General features: G+C 37.9%; 3 protein-coding genes across 5 annotated transcripts in view; 1 reads left to right on the top strand and 2 right to left on the bottom strand.

The window, feature by feature from the left end:
- LOC144643204 (5'-nucleotidase domain-containing protein 1-like) lies at window positions 1-13322 on the bottom strand. The gene is made up of 14 exons (XM_078502390.1): window positions 13085-13322; window positions 12827-12921; window positions 11904-11975; window positions 10936-11045; window positions 10001-10086; window positions 9051-9132; window positions 8604-8778; window positions 7986-8038; window positions 7297-7341; window positions 6192-6310; window positions 4909-5031; window positions 3946-3999; window positions 2659-2881; window positions 1-1353 (listed from the first exon to the last, which is right to left on the bottom strand). The coding sequence occupies exons 1-14, from the start codon at window positions 13166-13168 to the stop codon at window positions 1271-1273; spliced, it is 1404 nt and encodes a 467-aa protein (XP_078358516.1). The 5' UTR covers window positions 13169-13322; the 3' UTR covers window positions 1-1270.
- A 1175-nt stretch (window positions 13323-14497) lies between these two features.
- Window positions 14498-20237, bottom strand: LOC144643227 (transmembrane protein 127-like). The gene is made up of 3 exons (XM_078502424.1): window positions 19907-20237; window positions 18045-18212; window positions 14498-17290 (listed from the first exon to the last, which is right to left on the bottom strand). Exons 1-3 carry the CDS (start codon window positions 20160-20162, stop codon window positions 16998-17000), a joined length of 717 nt encoding a protein of 238 aa, XP_078358550.1. The 5' UTR covers window positions 20163-20237; the 3' UTR covers window positions 14498-16997.
- Window positions 20238-21873: 1636 nt separating this feature from the next.
- LOC144643184 (solute carrier organic anion transporter family member 4A1-like) overlaps window positions 21874-26768 on the top strand; it is a 28936-nt gene continuing 24041 nt past the window's right edge. For 2 of the 3 annotated variants that reach the window (XM_078502356.1, XM_078502353.1), the window contains exons 1-2: window positions 21895-22049; window positions 22456-22534. The gene's annotated coding sequence lies outside the window, so the exon portion shown is untranslated. Of the gene's footprint in view, window positions 22050-22455; window positions 22535-26768 lie in introns of all 3 variants that reach the window. The other variant, XM_078502354.1, reaches the window with a different exon arrangement.

Raw genomic sequence — 26768 nt, 5'->3', positions numbered from 1 at the left:
GAAAATTAACAAATATTTTATTTCATAGTTGTTTTTAAATGTTTTACATGTATATTATTAATTTGATGATAGTTTAAAATATATAAATTACACTGTACGGTAAGTGTAGCATTTAAAAACAGTACGTCTAGATCACAGCGTACAAATTCATTTACCTTAAGTTACATGTTCCATTTTATTACCTAAAATTGTCATTAAAGTTTTATCCTTTTTATCCACGAAGGTGCTATTAGCACCCTGAACTTTCTACTTATTGTGGTACATGTAGGTTAAATAAAAATATTTTACGTTAAAGATAAAAACTGCAAACCCGTCACAATGACATTTTTCAGATCTGTATTCAAATACGATAAATATACAAGACTAAAAACCTCATCTCAGATAGAAAAATCCCAAAAATTCCCCACCCGCCTCCAAAAAAATAAATAAAAGTTTTATATTAAACATTTGCCATCAAACTGTGATGACTAATACCCCACAAAGGTTTTTTCGTTTGAGAAACATTCTTCAGATAACTGTATTAAAACTGCCCATTGCACGTGGTCACAGTTTAAATTTTCCTTAGTTATGAGCTCTAACTTTGAATTGGCAGAGCAACGTTTAAACCCAGGCCCTGCCAGCAGGCCCTTTCTGTGCAACTTACAGTTGCGGCAAGTAATTTGATGTCAGAATTCATGTATATTATTTCTTCACTGACTACATTTGTAACTTAATGAAAATGCATGTAGCGAAGAAACAATTACTGCAGGAGCCTGATACCACTTCACTGTTGTATGCATTTGATACAACAGTGATTCAGGACTGCAACTATCGTACTTGTCTATACACAGGCAGACCACCCTGTGCTCGCGGTGAAATCTCTGTTGACACACGAGATCGACGAACAAAAGAAATTTGAAGAAATCTATGGCGGTTATAAATAAAGCACTAAACAATACATATTTAGGCTTATCTAACCTCGTTCCCAGGGTCTCTCTCTCCCCGCCCCCCTCTCTTCTCTCGCTCTGGGGGGGGGGGGGGGGGGAGAGACCCTGGGAACGAGGTTGAGGCTCATCTTGATCTGGATATCTCAGCGAAGTTAAATAAAATGTTAGTCGACTTGTGAGTCGGCCTTTCTTCGACTGTTTAAAGCGTTGTTTCAGTGATTCGCTTTCGATTGTTGAGTTAAATGTATACATGTATGTAACGCGAACACATAGGATGGTCTGCCTGTGGTTCAGTTCTGAATAAATACTGCTAGGAATTATAAATACGTGGTTTCTTTACATCATCAATGAAGAGATTTTGGACTTCCTGGGAAGAATCCTCCTTTTGAATCACTGAAGGGCTTGAATGTATAATCTAATTGGAGTTCTGCAGATAAGACACAAATGTGCAAATAATATTTCAGTGATAAAAAAGATTCATTTTGCTAAAATTCCTTGGGAGTATCATAGGGATTTTAAAAACACTTGTTGACCCATTGGTGCCTGGAGATTTTTGGAAAAAGCATATTTTTGGACAGTTTTGACATTTTCTGGTCAGTTGTGAGCTAAATCTGCTTCAAACTACTCAAAACGGCATTTGAGTTTGCAACATGCAAACATGCCTTTCTTTTCACTGGCATCACATTTTACAACATTTCTGTTTGGGCATGGGCACAAATCAAGATTTTGTGAGAAAGTGCCCTACCACTTTCGTTTTTTTCCACTTTTCCTTTTTCTCCTTTTCTTATCTTTTTGCTGGAGTTGTTGGCCTTCCACAGGGATGGCTTTCAGTTCAAAAATTCCCAACAAAGCATTATCCGAACAGGAAATTCTTTCCATGAAGTAGCCAATAGTGGTTGAGGCAAATTTTCACTCAAATGTCTGAGCATTCTCACGTGTATTTCAAGCTTAATTAAGCCAAATGCTCCGATCTGGCTATCATCGGAAAAATATTTCCTCCTGCCGCGATTAAGTATAAGTGATGCCTTTTTTGGTCAAAGATGATGACGTCAAAAGTGGAACAAAGGTCAACGTTGGTCATGGGCGGTTACGGGCGGCACAGGTGCCAATGGGTTAAAGTTGATAACATTTTTAAGTTTTAAAGACGTGTACTGGATACACTGTCGACATCAACTGTTAAGGATGCTTACAAGTGTAAACCAAAATAACTGTTGCTACCCATTACTATGTAACTTGGAGGGCTGCATGGGTGGGTGGATGTGTGGGGGGAATCACATATCTCCTCCCTCCTACCCACCCCTCTACACAGGCTACCATTACCTGGGAAAGCTAAAGAACAAATTAAAGGAATTTTGAAAATGTTTGGTTATTTGTTGTTATATATTATTATTTAGTGCATAAAAGATGCTTATAATTATCATCATTTTGTACCATATTTTCTAGATTAAACTCCCCAGGGATTTATGTCAAACTTGGCCTGGTGGACCCGCTGTTTATAAATTTGACCCCTGAAGACCAGTTTATTTGAGCCTGGAGTTTATTACACAACAGGTTTTATAAATTCTTTTTGAGAGACTTACATATTTCCATTACAACTACAGCTTTTTATACCTTATTTTAATGCTTGAGGGGGTTGTTTACACTTCCACCTTGGAAACCAGTTATTTATTCGAGACCCAGCATTTATTTGAGTAAATATGGCATTCTTATTAAGAGTACCATGCATGCATACCTGTGATGAAATCTATTCGTGGAATAGCAATAGTGCTATATTTCTGTATCAGATCTCCCCAAAAAGTGTTCATTTCTCTTCTTCCAGTTTCCTTCCCACCGGCATAATTTCCATCCAGCACATTATTAATGAATCCATTTTGAGTATCCTTGTGATGAACAAAGAATGAGCCCCATTGCTTTGACAACAGAACTTCCTCCTTGTTCGTTTCAATTTCTATTTCCTGGAGGAGGAAACAAGCAAGACTGTATCAACATTTCAATCTGTAAAGTAGCTGCCTATAGTTAATGTAAAATTCCAAAAGCAAGCCCTGAGCTTATACAGTCAACTCCCTCTATAACGGACACCTTCGGGACCATAATTTGGTGTCCGTAATAGAGGATGGCCGTTGTAGCAGGAGCTACTTTCAGTAATTCTTATTTGCCGAGACTTCAACTCCTGTCCGTAATAACAAGGTGTCCGTAATAGCAAGGTGTCGGCAAGGTGGGAGTTGACTGTACCTGGCTTGAGCCTCTCTATGGGTACCCACAGACTTTGTATCGTCGCATCATTTGCAAATCTTCGATTTTTTTTAAAGCAGGTCTTTGTTTTATGGATTAAAACTGTGTGAAAGTGTAAAGTCAGTGTAATTCACAACCGAACAAATAAATGTTTAAATTCATAAAAAGCAAACAGTTGCTGAAACAATAACAAGGAAAATAAACGTTTTTTGGTTTGTTGCGACATTGTTCTGTTTATTCAGTGTTTGATGTCAGTTTTTTATGGCATTTTTTTTCTTTTCAAGTTTACCTTTATACGACTCAACAAGCTCAAAGCTTTAAACTTCACTTCAATCTTGAGATCTTTGTTTTTTGCTCTGTAATCTTTGCATCTTCGATTTATTCAGAAGTATCCACTGGCTTATATTAATTTTGCACAATGCCCCATTTTAGGTTGATTTATTTTTAGGAGCTGGGCTTATATGGAGGGGGCTACTATAATTTCAGATGGAAATTTACGTTTCAAAAATCTTTAGGTTTTTATTTAGATGGATACTACAACTGATTTTTTGGGAGTTTGCGCGTCATTGAGAGGCACATCAGGTAATGTGTGCTGACTCAAAAACCATCAACAGATACGGCTTCTGGGGTGGGATGGACAGATCTTTGAGCAAAGACGATTTTGCTCCTTAGTGTACCAGCACAAAACGCGAGTCCAGTGATTATTTCAATCATTTACAAGCTAGAATAATTAATTATAATTATTACCGGTAATTCATTATTATCAAGTACAATCAATGGAACTTACATGTATCATTAGTCTTGCTTTCTTTGAACTGGGACCATCCTCAACAGAATTCTCCTTAGAAATAACAAACCCTCACTTTTTAAAGACAGGACAAATTCATATTTTAACCAGTAAGTGCTGAATATGTACAGTCTACTGAATCAACAACCTACATGTACATAATGAGAGAGATATGGACCGCCATGAACACAAAAGCGGACAATGAAAACTGTTACTCCTGATCCAGGATAGGCGAACGTATTATGTTGTGGTTCAATTTTGTCTTTGGTACAATCTGGTATTTTCCTGTGTTTTATAAACAATTATTGGATGAGGTTTGTGTGATATCCGGAATAATCAAGGTCGATAAAAAAAAAAAATATAATATTTTATACATTGTTTTTCTGGAAAAGGAAGTAAAGACAAACGATTTCAACCTGTTTCAAAACTTGTGCTTATTCTGGCTGGTCGTCCTACTAAATCGTGGCATAGTTCCTTCCCAATTTTTGTTACCGGTAGTCATTTTGTGTTTTCCGAGACTTTATTGTCAGCAATTTTTGAACTTTGATCAAACTATTTCTCGGTTGAAGAAGTGAATCGACGAACTATGAATTTCCTTCGCCGCCAGATGCCTGACACATCGCTTTTGGAAATCATGCATTGCATTGTGCGCGCAACCTTCACACTGCATGATAGCTGGCATCATTGGCATGCAATGTATACAGCAGACTATGTAGCTACAGCCCAATTTCCGATGACCTTTCATGGAGTGAGTATGGATTTTATCTGAAGCCACACATTAATAATCCGAGTATCATAGTCATGCAATGCGTGCAAAGGGAGCAAAAACAGCAGAGGAATTATGTGGCTGTATCCCTTAGCACATAATTATTGCAGGCCTATGATACTAGGCAATACAATCCCATTGCTCTAAGAACTGAAAGCATTTGTGGAAATCACACTAAATGGATAACAGTGGAATACCTCATTTTCACAAGTGACCATTCCTTCAGACTCCATCTCCTCCAGCACTGTGACAACATGCCAATCACCAAACACTGCTGATGGATACAGGTCTGACTTGATACTGTCTCCAAAGTACAAAACCTAATATTAAGGAATGTAAACTGATTGTCAATGAAAACCAACTACCGGTATATAAAAGGTGCATTCTGGTGGGCAAGGGAGAGTGACTCTCTATACAGCGCTGACTCTTCACCAGATAGCAAGTGACATGTAACAGAAAGGCACCTCTTAGGGATTAAGCCACACCCATAACATGGATTCTTGTCCTTAAGCATTTCACAGGGTTGTCAAAATGTTTTGAAGTAGCAGGAGATATTTTGATAGTAGATGGCACTGGAGGCCAGAGGCCCCCCATCATGCGGGGGTCTGGGGACCAGACAAGCCCCCGGCGAGGTAGAGGGGCAGCACCCCTATTGGGGGTCCAGGACGCGACGCCCTCGGGAGCAAAATGGATTTGAGGTTTTTACACTAGTTAGCTGAAATTGCACCCCCTCAAAGCAATTCTCTCAATTATAAGTCCCACTTTCTCCAATATTATCCTCAGAACTGACCTATTAGCATTTGGAATAGCCAGCGCAGTGTTCAGAATAGCCGGTGAAATGTGCCGGTTGCCGGCTTATGCTGACAACCCTGATTTCATCACTTCTACAGACAGAAGTTGCTTTAATTAATTTCACAGCTATACAGTACAACCCTCCAAGTTGAGACCATCTTAGTCCCCATGGCGACTAAAATTTTGGAGCGGGCGACTAAATTTGAACCAAGGTCGCCAGCCTGGCGACTGAAATTGAGAGGAATGATTGAAAGCATCAGCTTATTTTGGTGACTAAAATTTTTCACTGGCAACCAAAACTTGACTAGTTGGTGGCCAAATGGCCACTAAGGAGAAAAGTAAACTGGGGCGTATAAGGCATACTCAATAAAGAAGGTAAAGACTGCATTTAAGCCTAATGGTCAATCAGGCTGGAGGTTATACCAGTTTCCATAGCATTGAGTGACTAGGAGCATTTCTTTACTCCTCCTGGAGGTGATGCAAGTCCATCACCCAGCAAGTGTTAAATTGGCCAATACCAATTTATAAACCTGGGTGGAAGGAGGTTCTTTAAAAGTTAATGTGCATGTGTCTTTCCCAGAAAATTTATAATGCAGTGCCTCCAGCCAGGACTCGAACCTGAACTGCTCAATCCAGAGCCAAGCACGCTAACCATTAGGTCATTCCGCCTCCCACCTACACTCAATACCTTCGGGTTATCCTGATTTGTCTGCTTTTGAAGAAATGCGGTGAACTCCTTGTGATTTCCTCTGCTATATATTTTCTTTTCTTTAAGTTCCTGAACAGTGCAAATCTCCTTTTCACCATCTATAGGTCAGGCAGGAAATTATAATAACTTAAACTTAAGTTACCATATTTTAAGTAACACAAGAGTCTGGTTTCTAATTAAAAGCACTATTGTACTCCCTATGGTTTCATCGGGTAGGGAAGCAGACAAACAACAAGAACAATGTCCGTAGCCCTAGAGGACCAGAAGAATTACAAGCTTATGAGAGCTGTTACACAACTGGTTTCATCAGAAAGTAACTGTTATTGTCTATATATGAGTTCAACCGATCATCAACTATATCATGAGTTTTTTTTTTTTTTACTGTTAACTTTAGCAAAATTTAATATTGAAATCCTAGAGTCCCAGCTCCTGGTCCCAGGGGGGGGGGGGGGGGTACTCCGGCTTGTTGATGACGGGGATGATCGAAGGATTTTTTTGGGTTTGAAATTTTCAATTCTGGGATTTTTTTGGGTTGGAAAATTTGGCAAGTATTTTTTGGGTGTCTTGATTTAGATAGGGGATTTTTTTGGGTATTAAAAACGAACTAAAGTGCCTTGGCGCGGCCTTGGCGTATTTATGGTATGATGAATAAACAAAACGAGCGTTCTTTGTGTTGTGTTATTGCACCTCCTGGCAATTTAGGGGTAATTTGACAAGGGATTTTTTGGGGGGTTATTTTTGGTTCAGGGATTTTTTTGGGTAATGTCAGTAATGTCAGAAGACTTAGGGATTTTTTTGGGTCCTGAGTTTTGCCTCCATTCGATCATCTCCGTCATTTACAAGCCGGAGTACCATCATTTACAAGCCGGAGTACCCCCCCCCCCCCCCCCGGGCTCCTAATGAAGAAGAAGAATTGTTTATTAAAAACAAAAACACTTGGCAGGATTGTGAGGGAAAGATAATAATGGTGGAAAGCACAAAGTAAGTTACCCGCTCAGGCAGACTGACATAAACCAGATACCCTAACAACTAAGCCCAACTGCACTTTTTAGAAAGGTGTAAAATGCAAATAAATACATCCTACCAATTTCATGAAACTGTGTGGGTGGCTCTTCTGACTTGAAAAAGCCTAGTATATAGATTAAAAGATATATGGTATGTTACGTTAAGTGTAAAAAAATACAATTACATGATTTTGTTCACTTTTTATTATAATATGGGGCTAAATGTAACTTAGATGAGGTTAAACTCAAGACAATGCTGGCCAGCAGTCTCCTTCACTAATGAGGGCTTTTACGGAGCCTCAGTAAATTTAAAAATCTCCATCCTGTTGAGGTCAAACCATTTCGCTTGTATTGCTCTTTACTTAAACAGTCTTGGAAATACCTTATTGCTCCTGTCCCTCCCCTCCCTCTAGGTGAGTATTTGGTACTGGGGAGTAAGTATTTAATTTTTCCACTGATAAATTCAGTGTGAATGTGCCTGGTGGTCACCACTTAAGGGGTTGTCATGGCTACCTTCCACGCTTGCTTGCGACTCCCCGACCCCAAACACTCTCAGAACCCCTCCCCCTCACCCATGTACTGGCAACTAGTTTAACTAGTTACATAGGCAAACAATACTTTCAATGGTCATAATTCTGCACGCATTGCGGGCCTATGACGTTACATAAAATTAGAATTTTTTCCATTTACAGCTAATGTATTAATGGCAGCCATTCTAATGGAGTGAAGTCTAGTGATGGCTTATGCCTATTTTTTTTGAATCACAAACCTGGTTTCCCAGCCATACACACAATAATATTAAACAGTTCTGGCCAGTCTTTTCTGAAAGAAAACAGTTTCCGTATAAGTAAAGACCAGAACAACTGGCTCATAGTTAACCGCTCGCAGCAGCGGTTTAATATGTTCTTCCCTTGTTTTTTCCTCAGTGATCAGACTGATGCCCCTGCTTGGCCAGACCTTGAGTCATGCAATGTCTGAAAGCTATAAATCAGTAAATTTTATGGAAAATTTACCATTACTTCTGTTTCACTTTTTTTACTTTTAACTTTGGCAATTGCATGTGTCAGATTATATTATAAGGAAGGCTATGTTATCTCTGATTCTTTAACAAAATGGAACTCCCTAACCTTCTTTCCTCTGGTACTTATAGCCACTAGGGGTTTTACGGTTTGGGATTACCACAAGTTACACATGCACAATGTGTTTTTTTTTCAAAGCAATATAGTCTTTCCCCCCCAAAAATTCACCATTAAAAGTTACCAGTACAAAACACTCAAGTTGCTTGCCACAAAATACTATCTTCAGCAATCCCGTACCAACTGCTCTGGATCGGTAATTGAGAAGGATCCCCCTCAATTAAGAATCACAAATTAAAGTACAAACTTACCCGACAGCATAATTCATCAGTAGATTTGTGTAGTCAATAAACGAGTTAGTAAGAAGGAACACCTGTTGTTTTCCCCCTTTTAAAGACTTGATCCAGTTGGTGATTTTCTTGCTACAAGGTTTTACAAATGTAGATATATTGTTCTCCAAAGTATGAAAGAAATATCCGTGCTGGGCTGGAAGAAAAAAAAAGAATCACAAAAAATAAACATCCTTGGTAGATGTGCTAAATATACCAATGACCAAAAATATAGTAGGTGTATGCGTCAGTGAGAAAAGCTGGGAAGCTCACATGTTGATATTCTTTGGGTATTTTTAATAAAACAATTATTTCACTTGCGTTTGTTGGATGAGATAGGATCTATCATCTGATATCCAACGCACGCTCATGGAATAATTGTTAACTATACACACAGTGCAACATGTACTTACAAGTCAAATAACTTACCACCAAAGGAAGATGGATTAAAAGCTTTTCTTGCTGAGAAAAGTACATCAGGCCAAAAATTATATTCCTCTGTTTTTCCATTCTGACAAAGGAGAGATTAAACAAATAATAAAATCATTATTTTTTTATAATTCACACTAAAAAATTAAACCTTAATATAATCCATATAGTACCGACTCAGTGGGTTATCTACATATCAAATATACCATTTTGAAATGATATTTGAAACCAGTACATGTATTTCCTCAGAAATGAGTATTTCCTTAAAAGAAATTCCATGTGCTTATTTAAAATTTCAGCCACAAGAGGGGGTTTTTATTCAAAAGGGTGCTTAATTGATGCAGGTACTTAGAGCGGTTTTCACTTGAGTGTCGAAAGTAAATTGCGTTTGCTTTGGTTTTGCATTACTACGTTTAGTGATTGGCTTAAAAATCTCGCGCCACTTTCTCAGCCAATCAGAACTAAAACCAAAATCGTGACTCGCTCGCGCACGTTTTCCCGCGCTTCACACCGGCTACGTGTATTTGCTTCGAGTTTTGATTGATTCACTGGATTGTCTGTGTCCTTTGTGATTGGCCAGAGTAATTACTTTGGTTTTGGTTTTACGACACTCAATTGAAAACTGCTCTATTAGGCTTTTTTACTGTTAGATAGTAGAAGATAATCAAAGATGTCTAATGGTTTAATTAATGTCTAGGTATTTTTTCGGCATTTACAAAATTTCCAAAGAGCATAGCAATTTATATAAGGGCAAAAATTAAAAGAACAGAAAATATACACATCAAAAGAACTCCGCAAGCACATGGAGATAGAAACAATTGGATTATTTGAGAGCTAACTATTTCTTACAGCATGGTAGCTTATTTGAGAAAATATGGTATTATCAAAAACAATAAAACTGCTGAAAAATTATTTTTTTCTACTTAAAACTGTTATTCTAAATCTGTTACCTTTCTATCTATTATGTCAACAATTCGCGCACTGATAACCACTGCTGGAAGGTCAAAGTAATTTTCAAACACTCTGAAAATGGACGCTAAGGAAATACATAATGTCAGACAAGTACTAGCAATTGGAACAAAAATAGATCACAAATATACTTTATACTTGCCTGCATTGCAGATGAACTAAACCCCAAATTTCACTAACAGGCACCCTAGCTACATTGTATATACCTGTAGTTGAATCCCAATAACTCCAACCTTTAAGGGAAATCGAAAACGGTTCGAGATATCGGGAGTTCGAGTTATTTAGTAAGAAAACAACCTGGAGGGGAATCAGGAAAGGTTCGAGCTAGCGAGAGATTTGAGTTCTTGAGGGTTCAAGTTATCGGGATTCAACTGTACACTGTAGAAATACTACTGACATTTTTTAACCACCCAACGTGGACACAGATGTCTTTTCCTTTCCTTTTTCCTTTTCCATTTACATGAGATTCAGCTAGGTACATTAATTTATAACTTTTTAATGTAGCTATGGGAAGCACTGTGGCCTAATGGTTAGCGCGCCAGACTCCGGATCAAACAGTCCGGGTTCGAGCCCTGACTGGGGTCCCTGTGTTGTGTTCTTGGGCGTGACACTTTACTTTCACAGTGCCTCTTCCCTCTCTCCACGCAGGTGTATAAATGGTTACCGGCGAAATAATGCTAAGGGGGGGGGGGGTACCCTGCAATGGACTAGCATCCCATCCAGGTAGGAGTAGAAATATTCCTAGCCACTTACAGTGTACATGTACAGTAACGCTATCGAAACTGGCCGATAAGTCCCAGCAGTATGGGTCACTTGGGTCGAGGCTTCTCTTTTTTTATGCAGCTTACATGATCTGGACTAGCATCCTACTAGCAATAGAGTGCTTCACTACCACAGGTGATTAAATTTGACATACACTGTTGAATGGGATTTTCTTCCAAGCTGTTAAAATTTGGCCATATGTGATTTTCTCCATAGCAATCTGTAATTTCTTTCCTTGACATCTGTCTTGTGCCATGAGTTGCTCTGAAATAATATAAACACTGGTGAGAAAAATTGTAATAAAAATAATGATATAAATTACAATAAACAGTGCAAGTGAATTTGATAGTGTCATCTTTTATGAAACATGTCGTGCAAAACACTGCAAGTGAACATATTGCACAGCGTACATATAAATCATAACATGCTGTACAATGAGCAAAATTGTTGTAAGAAAAGTGGTCAAAGCCTTGTAGCAAGTTGTGTCTCAACAAGTCCAGTGACCTAAAGGTTAGCAAGTTTGACACCAGATCGAAATGGCCTGGCCTTGATGTTGGCCAGCGTGCCAGTGCAGTGCACAGTCAGTGTAGTGGAGTGCAGTGCAGTGTGATGTGGTGTGGTGAAGTGCAGTGCTTTTCTCCAACCAACCATAGTTGGTACCACTATGCACCAACCAGAAGTTCATGTATAAATCCCATGGGGGGTACTTGCAGTATACATGACGGGGAGGTTCGACGTATTTTTTTGGGTTGAAAATTTACACCCTAGGTATTTTTTTGGGTCAAGAGATCTGTCATGTATTTTTTTAGGTCTTAAAATCTATTTCATTGAATAAATCAGTATCGAGGTGCTATGTCTTGTACTTTTTGGGGTAGAGACTTTTGATGCCAGGTATTTTTTTGGGTGTAAAATTTCAGGCTCGTGTATTTTTTTGGGTTCGCAATATGAAGCTCCGTCGGCCCCCCCCCCCCCCCCGTCATGTATACTGCAAGTACCCCCCCTGGGGTATACGGTAAATGGATACTGACAAACTGTTATCAGTGGGAATCTGACAAAATGCTGCACTTTTCGTTCATGATAATAATTATTATTAGTAACAAAATGCTTCACGTAGTTACCCACCTCAAAATATAACCATCTTTTCCAAGTTTTAAGATATTTCCTCTTTTGGTATCCAAGACTAAACCTCTGAGACTGAAGAAAGTGAAACAAAATAAAATAAAACATGTTAATAGTATAAGTACTGCTCTTGAAGTAGGCTAGTGTCTGAAGTACATGTAGGCTAGGCCATAGACATGATTTCCAGCCACTTTTTCAGGAAAATGAGCCCGCAGTCATGGGGTCCAGCTAGGCCAGCAATAATTTAATAGTAAAGCACGCAAGAGACGTCACGTCTCAGACAAGCCTCAGACAAACAAACCGAAATGGCGGACGACGATTTTGCTAAAACACTTTCTAATACAGCCGGTGTTCCTTAAACACTTTTATAAAATGAAATCTTTGCCTAGATTCCTTCTATTTCCCTCAGAACACGCGGATGTTTTCTGAGCCTTATGGGGTTATATTCATTTGCATTCTATTTTTAGACCTCGCGCTTTACTATTTAGCATGTAGGATGGTAAACACAGGCCGATTATTACTTTTTTAACACAAAAATTAATGATTGACTTGCATAAAACAAAAGAGCGATCTTTTGTTGAAATGACTTGTGCCTTCATATGAAAATAACAGTCGAGACACTTAGAGAAAACCAGTTCAATTAGAAAATCAGTTAAATTTGAGCAGATCAGAAAGAAAATGAGCCACAGATGATTTTAATGTCCAATCAAGAGACATCACATGAAGCTCTGTAGTGCTACGTCATCAGTCATCATCATCATCATCATCACTCATCATCCCTTTATTCTTTTATTTAAAATAGACCAAAATAAGCTATCACATTTATCGCAGAGATAGAGAGGGAGATTTGTTTAAAGCATAGAGGTATGCAATCCTACTACAACCTTGTCTTCAGTGAAGAAAAAAAATCTAAGCCATAAGCATACCAAAAATCCTTGAGATCGTCAAAGTCATCCTCAAGTAAGATGGGATCATAGCCTTTTTCTTTGACTAAGATTTGTGTTAGACAGTTGTATATCATCTGTAAAGTTCACAATTAGTACAACAAAGACAGAGAGTTAAGAGTTACAGTTTATGAAATGCCGCAAATAAAACAAGGACATGGAATGAACATTGTCACGAATGCGGCTAAAATGCGTGATCAAGTTTCTGACCGCCATGTTAAGTAAGTTTTTTTTACTTACCGGGTAAAGATTATCCAGTTTGTATTGAATTAATGTATGATCAAGATCGAATCCAATGCAATCATAGTCACTCAACCGTGCCATAGTGGGAGTTTGAGGTTAAACTAGCTAACAATATTTTGAAGAGGAAAAAAAACCTAAACCGGTTCGAAGTCAATCTGCCCGCGCGTGGAATTCACTTCCAGACTCCTCTTCCAGAATGCAAGCGACGCAGCGGTCTGGGGCGAGTTGTTCCAAAGCCGATTAAAGTGCCTATGAAGTAAAATTAAAATATCTTCTTTCGTTTAGGAGATATTCACGTTTTTTGCATGAGGAAAGTGATGACGTCATATCCACTAGTGATCACAAAGATCGGGAAGGGATAGCCCTGGTGCGATGGCTCATTGACGTACATGGCAACACTCTTGGTTCCAGCTCTTCTGAATCAAATTCTCAATTTCCCCTTTAAGTGGGACAGAGGGTCCAGCTTGGAACGCACATATGCCCTATTACCTAATTCTCCTCATTGCTTGTTGGGTGTGGATCATCTTTTTGCAACTGGGGATATCAGTATACTTGGTGTTGCAGCACTGTGCTGGCAACGGCTCGACAGGTGTCATTTAGACTTTGTGGTGTACATCGTCCAGGGACTCAGTCAATTCGTCTTGTCCTTCATCTTTTTGTGGAACAATTATGACGTCATCACTTCGCTCATTTCATAAATCGTAAATATCTCTAAACGAAAAGATATGCAAAGGAAAACGCCATTCTTCTTTACTTTGAAAAGCCTTTTTAGAGCACTAACCCAGGATGATCGAGGCTTCTTTTGTATGAAGGTGTTTTTATTGCTTATGTCTTGTGGAGTTTGAAATTAGTTAACGTTAAAACTGGAGGACAGAAAATATAAACAGAACACATCACTGAAAAGTTAGAAAACTAAAATTAGAATTCACGCTAATCCTAGATTAGATGAATCGTGCCTTGAACAATTTGGTCCTGGTAACCGGGTGGTAACCATGGTCACCAACACGTTAATGCCTATTACCACGGTACCAGATTCTGACTCCGTACTGACTGATATCAACAGAAGTGTAGAAGCTTGTAGAGCACCACGATGGCAGATCTAGATGATCGCGAAAAGACGACGGAGGGGGGTGAAGTCAACAGCAAAAAGGGCGTGGACGTGAAGGGGTATTCCTGCACTATTATTATTGTGTGTGGATGGGTTGTTTGAGGTCTTAGTGGTCTTTGTATCAGTGAAGTTGTACCAGATTAGTAATAGTTTGAAAGCTACGTTGGAACAGACACTCCCAAAAATTCAGCTATGCCCAGAGCAAAGTTTTCATAAAAGGTGAAGGGCTGATCAAATGGCTGGATATGTATTTTATTAATTTATATCTGTCTGTTGGATAAGAACAAATCTAGTCAGACAAGTTACAAAATAATTCACTTTAATAAAAATGACAAGTGTTCATTTCTATCAAATTAAGCTATGTACAAATTTTCTATAACTACAAATTTCACCTAGTGAAGGTGATATCTTCGTAGACAAGTCATGCATGCATAGAATAGTTTACATTTTAAGCATCTAAAAGCTGTACGTTATGAATTTAAACCGAACTTTACCTTTTTACATGTTAATTGTTTAATAAATTTCTTAATTGCTAGAGCAATTCTCAGATGACTGTAGTTGTAAAACCAAGGCCAAAGTAATCACGCTTGGCCAATAGGAAAAAGAAAAAGAAACAAACAAGCAAGCACATAATTCTTTTTGTAAGTCAATTGAAAACTGCTCTACTAAACCACTTTATAAAAACTTCCTGTAATTTGCTACTTGCATATGATGCATCAGAATACCTGAAGACAAGCAGTTTCTTTCATACAAAAATAATTTTGCAGAGAGGTGACAAGAAAACTATTTGCTAAGACATCAATGATTATTTTACCTGTCAGCAACTAAACCTATCTTGTTACAATGATGGTTGCTCCCAAAGAGATTGCAACGTCTCTGCTGTTACCACTAAACGGACATGCAGTGCAATATTATTAGACTCAATACTGTTAATAATAGAAACGACTTCATGCAACAAAGCCTAGCTACACTGTTAAAAGTAACAGATAAATGTTATATAATTTACAATTTCTTGCTCCCCTTAATCGCTTCAGTTACATACGCACAAACTACTGCTACTGGGAGAAAGGAAGTCTCTTTACAGTCTTAATTTAAGTTGTTATGCAATGCTCGGGAGAAACACTGCATAATAGTCCACATAATTGATATCAAAAAGACTTTGTGGCAAAGTTGGGGAATGTGGGTGGGGGGGGGGGGGCAGTTATGATACTGAAAAACTGCCCCTCCCCCATATTTCCATAATGTTATGGAAATTGCTTAATATTTTGTGTATTGTTAATAATTGAGAGATCAAGTATCAAACACCCCCTCCCCCCCCCCAGCATTTTTGGCAAAGAACAATTTTTCAATACTTTTATAATCCTAGTTTTTTACTCCTGACCAGGTCCCAACCTTGATCTGCCACTGATAACATCCTAACATTTCTATTTATCGCCACAACTTTTTACTTAGTTCCACTAAACATGAAATTTTTGGAAATTTCAATAACCAATTGTAAGCTACAGTATTTGTTGTAGCCTTGTACAAAACCAATTTTATGGCTAATGGCTTCAAATCATTGCCAATCATGATAAATACACAAAGTTATTTCATAACTTTATAAACAATTTGAAATTCTTTCTCTAGGATAAAATGTCAATTAAGCATACAAAAACATCCAGACTAGTGTAGGCAGAGTAACCATATAATTTTTTCTGCTGCACACCTCTCCTTTCAGTGTGATTAACAACTAGATTTTGTGTACTACTGTACATTTTCTACACTGGCATTCACTAGTAATCTACATGTAGATTTCTACAAAAATCACTGGTAATGCAGCTACATTACAAGTTCTAACTCTGTTTTACCCTCATAAAAATATATACACTTTTTTTAGTTTAACATTTTACAGGCTCAACAGCAACCATTTTTTGTATATTCAATTAGTATGAAATCAAAATGTTCAAAGATACTTCTATTTCTTAATTTAAATTTAATTCAGGCGTACTTGATCATAAAAATGCAATCTTTTGTTAAGAATAGTGGTAGCAAGGCCGAGAACAATTTCCTTGCTTCAAGGTGAATGCTATTTTTAAGCCAGTGTACAAAAGGTTTTGGTGCAAATAGGCCTTTGGGATCTTAGGTCGCGAAGATAAAGAGGTCCAAATTTTCCAACTACATGTACAAGAAAACTGTTTACCTTCAAGCTGGACATGATCTCAACACACCAGGAAAGCCAGTTAATTTCAAGAAGTTAACTAATAAAAGTGGGTTTGGCTTCTAAAGAATATAACATTTAATAATTAGAAACCATAAACAGGTAAATCAGTATTGATAAGAATTAAAATTAACCAAAGCCAGCTTATTAGGAAAGACGTTCATTATTATTGCAATTTTCAGTGAAAAGCAAACATTGAAATTCAAAATCCAACTGACATGTATGACTGTGGTTTTGCTGCCATCAATCATAATTATGGCAACAACCAATGAACCATGAAAAACAGAAATGAACAAAATGGATCAAAATCTACCAATCACAACTGCCAAACATGACCTTTTGACCCAGTTGAAGTGAACTTCTGTTTCCTGAGAGGTCCGCTAAGACGATTGATGGCAGCAAAAAGCGTACAAACCATTGGTTAAGGATTGAATTTCAGAGCTCGCATATCACTGAAAACCACAATAATGCATGATGGGCCAGCTTGGTGAGTTGGGAAGCAAAATTACAATTTCAGTTCCAATCAAATTATTCCATATCATCATTTAACTACAGCACCTGATAATCAAATTATTAGTTTCAATCTATGCTTACATGTAAGTGCTTCATGGTGAGTAAGCAGGGGGAGGGAAATCAGAGAGACTGTCTGCAGGTACCATAGAATACATCAGCTCAAATTCATCTTCAGGTCGAAGTCTATCTCGCATGCGATGTAAATAGCAGTGCATAATTAAACTAAAAAGAGTTGCCAGTACAGACGAGGCTCCTGCTGCTACCACAAGATAGAAACTGATAGCAAATTTAACCTTTGCTGGATCTTTACTGTCCACTTCGCCAACTGTTTCAAGTATCTGTGTGACCCAGTAAACAAGAAGGCTTGTAGAAACACACATGACAACTGCAGAGAAGAAAGAAGTAACTTATTGTCATTGTAATTAACTCATAGAAAGTTTATCTCTTGTTCTATAATGCTTTATTTACCAACATAACAACATTTACATGAGATTTGTACAAAAGAAAAGACAAAAAATAAACATAAAAAAGTTTCAAAGCAAGGAGGGAAAAAAGTCATGATTCTGACTACACTAGTAACACGAGACATTCAATGTGAAAGTTTATTGAGGTTGTGTCAGTCAGTCATCTGATGCAAGACATAATCTGATTACAGTGTTGAGCTATGCAGAAATCAACTCTCAGTAACAAGAATACCAAAATTAGAGATGTGCTACGCCAGATACTAAAAACCACACTTTAAGTGGCCAAAAATATGTGGAAACATATTCCTCATCTAATGCAGCAGCATGAGACCCCGAGGAAAGGGTGCAATTAATACACTAAACACATTTTACAATAATTATTATGAACAAAAGCTGAGCGAAAATACTTAAAACAAAAAACAAAGCAAGGACGCTGAGGACTGACCGACCTAGAATGACCTAAATCTTCCGCCAAAACCTATATATTCCATGAACATCCCATAACAATCCGCGACCCTCTGAAAAGTGCTGTCAGAATATTAATTTCCGACTAATTCATTCAAACGTAAGAAATTACATTTTCCAGAAAAGTGCAAACTCTCTGTCGACTCATGAGAGTCAGCTCTCATCCTGGTTTGGCCCAGGCTTAATGCAAAGGGCTTCATTAAACCTTACCTGTCATGACATTTCCAATAGAATAATCTTTGACAACCTTTAGGCATCTGTTGGTTGTGCCACACAAATCCAGCAAACATGCGAACATGCCACACACAATTCCTGCACAACCTAGTGCCACAACCACTCGCAAGAGAAGGACAATGGTTTTTGTATAACAATATGACGCTGTAAACAACAAAAGAAAATGATTAAAAAGATTATACAGAACACCTTACAAGCTGCATTATACCGAAAGTATATTCTTGTTAACTGCACAGTTTAGAATTATGATTTAAAATACCCTCTGTGTCCCTCAGATTATACATTTTCAGTTCTGATAACAATTATTTAGAATGCTTAAATTCCACTTTTTTCTAAGTCCAAATGAACTTGTTTTATTTTTATTCAAACCCCAAAAAATCCTTTGATCATCTCCATCACTTAAAATCCCAATTACAGTCAACTCTCGTTATAGCGGACACGCTCAGGGCGTCGTTTTGTGTCCGTTATAGCGAGAGTCTGTATTAGTGGGAGTCATTTCCAGTCAAACCTCTTTCAGCGGGGATCTGGATTTTGTCCGTAATAGTGAGTGTCCGCAATAGCAGGGTGTCCACAAGGCAAGAGTTGACTTCCCCCCCCCCCCTGGGCACAAGATCTGAGCTACACTTATAAATCCAAGGTAAAATAAAGGTGATGTGATGTGTCATCTTCACTGTTCACCTTAAAGAAAAATCTGATTGAATTCAGAGTATTTCTTTTAGCAATTGTTCCATCAGAACTACATTCTGGCCAAGTTTGAGAACTTTAAATATATATTTTTTTTCATTTTGCATGTCTCTATGTGATATCTGCAGATGGCCGCTTTTAACAACAAGTACCGGTAAGTAACTTATTGTCATTGTAATTACAGCAACGCGCCCAAAAGTGTGACCACTTTTAATTTATTCACATTCTTTCGTGCAGATTTAATCCAATCAGAAGTCAACTGCAAGCTATCCATGGCTTTTGATTGGATTAAATCTGCATGAAAGAATGTGAATAAATTAAAAGTGGTCACACTTTTGGGCGCCTTGCTGTAACTCATAAAAAAGTTTAACTGACAAACATACATGTAGGTATGACTCAAGGTGGAAGTATACAATACAGTCTTAATTCAGGACTGAGAATCATATTTAGAAACATATAAGATGACATCTTTGTCTTTTACCCTGATGCGGCCAGATAAAAAAGACAGGCATGTGCCAATTATCCTACTGGCTTAAGTCCCTCCATAATCGCATGGAGATGGCGAGCTGATTTCCACCTTAATTAGGAGGGTTCTGTCAAGAACAAGGAGCTATAACCCTATTCTACAGTGACACACAGAGGTCGATCAACTGTAAACAGAGTATCTGATATCATTGATTAAAATATTTGCATTTTATACAGTTAGGATGGCAACATTATTTTGTAACAATCTGCCAGTGCACTGTCATGGTTAAGACAGGGAAGGAGGTTAATGTCATTTAATATTGGCAATCCCCCCGCTTGTTAGAGAAAGGAAGTCTAAGCTAATCATTCATCAAATAAACTTATGCTAAAGAAAAGCATCAAATTTCCGGGAAATAAAAAATAAACATAAGTTAACGCTAGTCACCACGATACGATAATAGTGACAATAAACCACGTAGTTTTCGAATAATGTATTTTCTAAATACTAATTATTACGAAAATATGCTTCCTTTAGCAATACAGGATGTATAAACATGTTAAATTCAAACGTGATGTATTAATAACTGCGATCAAGTTTGTACAAGACGTCATAAGAGCGAGTTAGAACTTATTTAGGCTTCACCGGCCATAACTCAAACCAAAACAAAAAGCAGAAACACCAAACTTACTCAATTTCTCTGGATGTCTATACGCAATAACTTTATACATGCCAATGTACTTTCCTTCGCACCTTCCACTGACGATGTGAAGCCATTTTGGTTCAGCTTCAGCGATAGCAAGAAGCACCGCCGATGCAAGAGCGAAAAATGCGGAAACAATGTTGCGCTCGTATTCTGGCTTTGGGCGACGCGAACTCCTGCGATTTCTCGGCCGTCGCCTTGAATAACTGCTCTGAAAGGGGAAATATAAAGGTCTCGGTAGCATTCCTTAGATCCTTAGTTCCTTAGTTCCACTTTCAACAAGAACAAAACACAGCAAAACAATATGGCAGCTACACGGTGGAAGTATGCGAGTGGGCTGGGGTGGGGAGAGAAATTTTTTGATCACGTGACTAAATCACAGGCTACCCAGGCTCATCGCGTTCCTTCACGACTAGCCTGCGTAGCTAGCTAATAAGCGTAGCTGGCGGTTTTGTTGGGGGTTTTAAAGGCGCACACAAACAAGCGGGGAAGCCGCGAGGGGCTTGCTTGTGTGCGCTTTTAACCTCAACAAAACTGCCAGCTACACAGGCTACGCTGACACAAGAACATATAAGTACAGGGGGGGTGGGCCGGAGCAGAAAGGGGGTGGGCCATCAGTTTTTGAGCCCTCGAAAAGGGGTGGGTTATGTTATTTTGATCTACACGTAGGGGGTGGGTCATCTTATTTATTCACTAACTTTTAACTGTTATAGTTCCAAAAAAAATTGGATTCATCAGTATATAAAATTGATAAATTTCTCGATGTAAGCAGTTTTAAATGAATTTCTAGCGATTTCAAAAGGCCCAAATATAAAAATTTCCCGGGGGAGCATGCCCCCTGACCCCCCTTCAACTTGCACAGATTCACGCTGGGCTTTAGGCCTTTTAATACCAGTTAACTCTTTTCTCAAACAATTTGCAAATATGAATGATGGACAGTGGTTGTATTTTATGTTATTAATTTCTGTATAAAAATATGAACTCTTCAATAATTGATTATGAATTAATATCATATACTGATTCAGTTTTTTGCATATGTTTGTGTCTAAATTTCCCCACGGACTTTACACACAAATATGTGGAAAACTTACAAAAGGCTAGTATGAGAAGTGATAAATTCATCCTTCCTTGATGTGTCAAGAAATGGAAAAAAACGTACATGGAACAGCAGTGTCCATCAGGGAAAATGTCTATGTAGGGAATTTCACTTGAAAAGCTGAAGTCAAATAAATAATCTCCAACCCCTAACAGATGATAAAGAAATGATAGGTCGCTTAATTTTTTTTAGCAAAGGGGGTGGGTCATGTAATTTTCAACCCCCTGTCAGGGGTGGGTTAGTCAGTTTTGAGCCAGACGGAAGGGGTGGGTCACAAATTTTCGAGCCACCACTTTTCCAATTGCTCCGGCCCACCCACCCCCCCCCCCCCCGATACTTATTGACCAGTCCCTAACTATATATCTTTTATCCATTCTCACCTGATCCATTCTGATCCGAGAGATAGCAGCATCTTTGAGTGTTAAACTATTAATTTGCCAAGAAAGGTTTCTGACCGTCCTTTTTTAGAAACCAAACCTCCTACGGCCTACGGCTATTAAATATTATTCTTGCACAACTTTTTTTTCTGTCTGTTTTTGGGCTTTCCACAAGTTGCTCGAATTTTTTCAAAAAGTTGCTCGAGATTTCTGAAAAAGGTGTTCGATAATTGCTCTAAATATCCAAAACAGTTACCAGTTGACTATAAAAGGTCGCTTGAAAATAACCTAAAAACTGAAAGCCCAAAGCGGTGCTTTTTATGACCTTTTATCAAGAAAATTTCTCCAAATATATTCGGAAACATTCGTAAGGCCTACGAGCAACACTCGCTTGGGCTCGACGTGATAGGAGCCTGGTAATGACTTTACTTTCAATGCCGCTGAGTGTTTACATTGTATCGGGGCTCATAGCTAAAGAGGATTGAAAACTCGTGACAGCGTCACAGAGAGAAACAACAGCCGGCGAAGGATAGCGATAGATATTGGGTTTTTTCCTGCAGTTTGTTTGGTGAGGAAGACGATACGTTTCCTAGTTTAGTTAACTGGGTATCTTCCTTAGAACTCCATCAGAATTGCTTGTTCCAGCGGTGTCGCAAACGTACGTTAAATATTAGGATAGGACGTACTTTTTGCAAGTGCGTGCGTTCAATTCCCTTTTATCAATGAAAATTCATCATTCGTTAACTCAGTTAACTTATATTCAAATCTTTAATCACAATATACGCTTGCATGCTTTGACATTCAAAAGCTTTTACTCCGTAAAACTACGCACAATATGTTAAATCGAGTCTTTTTATCTGAGGTAAGATGGAATTTCTAAGCTTGTGGCAAAGAACGCGGAAAGTTATTTTTGAATTGAATTGAATTTTTAAGTAACATAATTAGATTACGGATATATACATGCAGATCGAGTGTATACATTCATATTGTTTTCTTTAACGCCGACTGCCATGTCGTAATTTCATTTTAGTGCTTATAAAGCTGTTCTTTTTCTTTCCTTTCAGGGCAATGTAATTTGTGCAAGATGCCGAGGAATCAAACGAACGAAAGATCGCCTTGTTGCTTTCGTGATTTAGTTTATCGGTAAGCGAATTTTTTAATTGTGGGCTAGCTATAAAGATTATTTATACTAGAATATTACCTCTGAAACCCTATACGAGAATATTTTTTTACTTGTCAAGTTAAACTGAGCTCAAAGGAATAATGTTCCCAGTGGTTCCTATCGAAAAAATGTTTCTGCTTTGAAAGTTTGTCTCGACCACCGGGATACCGGATATGGAAACCAGATCTTGCGCTAGTTTGTCAAACAATGTGTCGAAATGTACCTTTTGATGTTTTTTTATACATGATCATAGACAAAATTCTCGTTTTCGAGCTTAGCTTTCTCATGTAATTCTTGCAGACTGTGTTGTAGAAAAATGTATCAGAACAAAATACACATACACAGGGGAATGGTATAAACATTCAACAGAATAAACACAGGGGCTAGAATTACACAGATCCAGAGAATTTCACTGTCTCAGTTTGTGTTTCAGCATCTACATGCGGCCTAAGATTTCATTTTCATTAAGTGAAACAGTTCAGCAACCCTACGTAAAACCCCCAATTACTATAATAGTATGCCAAGCTATTCTAGGTGTATTTCAAGGGAAGGCACGCATTTTAGATGAATAATCCTACTGGCATGTTCATGCTAGTTTGAGAAATACAGTGGTCAGGTGTGGAAATACAGCAGGTGTGGATCTGGGAAAAATGGTGGCTGTTTTACGACAGCATGAGTGAGCCTCTTTAGATTTTGACTCCCTAATGTGTCATTTCTGGGTATTTTCTGAGTTAGTCAGCAAGGTGTTGACCATTTTCATTTTCCTTAGATGAAGCATTGCAAATTGGCAGATAACTTTGTCAATGTCAATTTCCATATTGTAATGAACATGGAGTAAGACAAACCCTATCAATCGCATTTATTGCCTATTTTTCAAATTAAGACTTCGAAATTTTCCTCAACTCTAAAAAGTATTAAGAAACCTATTTATTACAAAAATCTGAGCAAGTTCTGTAAAATGGTGGAAACAGGTCTGGATCTGCACCTGTTTAGAACAGTGCATGGACTCTTGGCCGTCTTGATCGAATGGTCCAGAATCAAGCCCTGGCCAGGTCATTGTGTTGTGTTCTTGACACTTTACTCTCACAGACCCTCTCTTCACCCAGGAGATATAAATAGATACCGGCAAACTGTTAGAAAAACCTAACAAAATGCTGAAGGGAGGGGAAGGGGAGAGTAAAATTCAATGGACTAGCATCTCACAACAAGGGGAGAGGAGCATTTATTTAATACTCCTAGCTGCTTCATGCTACAGAAACTGATGGATAACTAGGCTTGTGGTTGACGTGTTAATACGAGGGCACGGTTATTGCAAGTTTACCCCTCATTCCTATTTCTTTTAATCTATAAATGTTTAAGAATATATATAGTGCCCTGAGCCTGCACGGCTCTTGAAAAAGAGAGGGCTGTTGGGATACATGGCCACTATTTACATGCATGGGTTGCGTACATAGAGAATGAACCTACAACTGTAGCTAGGAAATAAGGTGTACATCTTGTACAATACCAGAGAATCATCCAGCCATGCAAGTTGTTGCATATATCATTTCCATTTGTGTGACAAATAACTTGCTGTAAAAGCTGAATTGTCACTGAAAATAGTATTTAGTATTTGGTGCCTTCCATTCCATAACATCAAGATTCTAAGCCTTTCATGCTGGAAGCCTGTTTTGTTCTTTTCAACATATAAGTATTCAAAATGTCAGCAACCGTAATCCATAATACGTAAAATTATAATGGGGAACTCAATACTGAGTGTTTTATTTGTGAAAACAATCTAGAGTATGTCGAGTTTTATGTCACTAAACCCTATTTTGTTCAGGAAATATAAGATTGTTGATTTAGCCCCTATAGATGAAAGTTCTAAAGACATTAATCATTGAAGCTATGATCAACATTGATGGCAAAATCCTAATGTTTATGAATACTTTGAATTGTTTACTTTTATTAGCATGGTTACCATGTTTGTGATCAATAACATAACACCTGTCAAACAGTGAAGATGAAAGCATCCTTAGCTAGTGAACACTGGAATTTTCTAAAATTTCAAGTAAAATATGTAACATTGGCCAAACACATTAAAAATGAAGAATGTCTGATAGAACTGAAAGTTTGGTAGGCAATTTTCCTTTTTTATACAAGCTCTATAAACTAATGGCTAATATTGTTTAACTGTAGTATTCTGACTGATGTTAATGAACTACATTGCATGCTGAATATTTTGACGCGAACTTAAATCAGAAAAATCAGTCAAGCGGTTATGGATTACAGCAAAGTCAGTCGACTGAAACCTGTCAGTAAATTGTAAAGTTTATTGTACGTCATACATAACTGTATCATAAAACAAAATTTCTTGACAGGATGATGTTGTAGTAGTAATAGTAACTTACAGACACGCAATATACAGGAGACAGTCCATTCAATTTTTTTTAATGTTTGGGCTGAGTACTTACAAGTTGCTAAGTACAATGTTTTGCTTACTTAGGAACAGAGTAAACAGTCTTTAAACAGGCAAAGGTTTGCAACGCCATTGGTTTATATATATAAAAATAAATTATCATTGCCTAGTAAGAAAATCAGAGTCATGCAACAATTGTTTTTTTCTTTTGTTTAAATAGGGCAATTTGACAGTAAAAATCATCTGGCAACATGTGCTTGTTCAAATCCATAAAGAATATTTGTTAGATTACCAGTTGCTAGTCTCTTTCACAGCTGTTGTTTGGGCTCATCACAGTGATTCGAGGGGTAGTGTTGTGTGATGAGCCAAAACAATGGCTGTGAAGGAGACTACAAAGATGTGCATGACATTATAAATTCAAATTCCCACATCTAGGAGAGTGGAGAGGCTTTCTAAGCACCTTGTTCCACAAAAATGTTGTACATATATACCTAAGAACTAGTTTATTGAATTGTATTGTCAACAAAGTTAATGACTTTATCCCACAAACACTTTCTCTCTTGTGAAACCATGTTAGATAAAATGATTGGTCTTCAGAAAATCTTCACATTAATAATCCTTGCATCAACTTCTTTGGAAGTCTTAGTAAGAACTTCGGAAATCATCAGAATAACCTTGAGTGATATACATCAATTTTTGATGCCATCTACTTTTAATATGCAGACTTGATCTAGGTACTGGTAAGGAGTACAGTTAATGGTTATAATAATTATGTGCTTCTCTTTTCCAATCGGAATCGAGTAAAGTCTGCATCAGGCCAATATGACTGATCTTGCTGAAGCTTATCCTGGTTTCTGTAGCATAGTGACTAGGAGTATGTCTACTCCCCCTGGATGGGATGCTAGCCCACTGCAGGGTTACCCCCAGCACTAAATTTGCCGGTACCCATTTATACACGTAAGTGGAGAGAGACACTATAAAAGTAAAGTGTCTTGCTCAAGAACACAACACGATGACCCCGGTCAAAGCTTGAAGCTGGACCAGACCACATTCTAGTCTTCTCGATGACGATCGTGGCCCCGTCCCGCTCTTCAGTGTCCGGCCGGGGCGCCACACACTCACGCATGGGCTGTTCCGGTGTTTGGTCTGTTCTATTCCATCAGAGTCTAGCGTGGTAAGCGTGAGGCCACCGCGTGGACGGGTCCCCTGAGCGTGAATGTAGTATAAGTGGTTACTATCTGTGTCCTTTCTAACTCCCATATATTTCGATGAGTCTAGTAGTGCAGATCAATAAGCTTTGTAAATGTATATTTCTAATTATCCAGTTATATCCATGTTAAACTAGAGTCCAGCTTGTGAATTAAAATTTAAAATTTTAAGCTATCTTGTCTTTCAATTATATTGTAATGTGCAATTGAAAGTTTATAAATTGGTAATTGACAATTCAAGTTAATCATTTATTACTTATCATATATTATTATTATTATTAGTAGTATCTGTAATATTTGCAGTTTTACATCATTATGATCCACCTCTGATAATAAAAATAAGCGACAAGAAAATAGAACCACGTTTCGATGACTCCATGTCATCATCTGATTGTCAAGTTAAATTAGGAGATTTTTTTAAGAGAGAACAGCAGCCGCGCAGTATTGCTCTTTCCCCAAGAAACGAATTTAGTGATTGATTGAATGGGTGGGGTAAAGGGGATGTTAGGACAAGTCAATTGGGGTTGCTGTTAGTTGAATTAGAGCACTCAATTTTACTAGAATTAAACGGTAAAACTTGACGGTTGTCACATAACTGTAACCGTTGCG

Source organism: Oculina patagonica, chromosome 2 (genome assembly GCF_052425735.1).
Source record: "Oculina patagonica isolate OP01 chromosome 2, crgOcupat, whole genome shotgun sequence".
Lineage (NCBI taxonomy): Eukaryota > Metazoa > Cnidaria > Anthozoa > Scleractinia > Oculinidae > Oculina > Oculina patagonica.
The sequence above is the reverse complement of the archived record's forward strand: the minus strand, read 5'-3'. Positions and strand labels throughout refer to the sequence as shown.

What these genes read in the sequence shown, in the direction of transcription:
- LOC144643204 (XM_078502390.1), bottom strand. Translation starts at nt 13,168, where the DNA reads ATGGCACGGTTGAGTGACTATGATTGCATTGGATTCGATCTTGATCAT. An exon ending in CTGATGAATTATGCTGTCGG is followed by an intron (nt 8,039 to 8,603) that starts GTAAGTTTGTAC and finishes GTTTTCTTTCAG; the next exon opens with AAAAGACTGGCCAGAACTGT. An exon ending in CAAATCAGGATAACCCGAAG is followed by an intron (nt 5,032 to 6,191) that starts GTATTGAGTGTA and finishes CCTTAATATTAG; the next exon opens with GTTTTGTACTTTGGAGACAG.
- LOC144643227 (XM_078502424.1), bottom strand. Translation starts at nt 20,162, where the DNA reads ATGCTACCGAGACCTTTATATTTCCCCTTTCAGAGCAGTTATTCAAGG. An exon ending in TAGACATCCAGAGAAATTGA is followed by an intron (nt 18,213 to 19,906) that starts GTAAGTTTGGTG and finishes TGTTGTTTACAG; the next exon opens with CGTCATATTGTTATACAAAA. An exon ending in TATTGGAAATGTCATGACAG is followed by an intron (nt 17,291 to 18,044) that starts GTAAGGTTTAAT and finishes TCTTCTCTGCAG; the next exon opens with TTGTCATGTGTGTTTCTACA.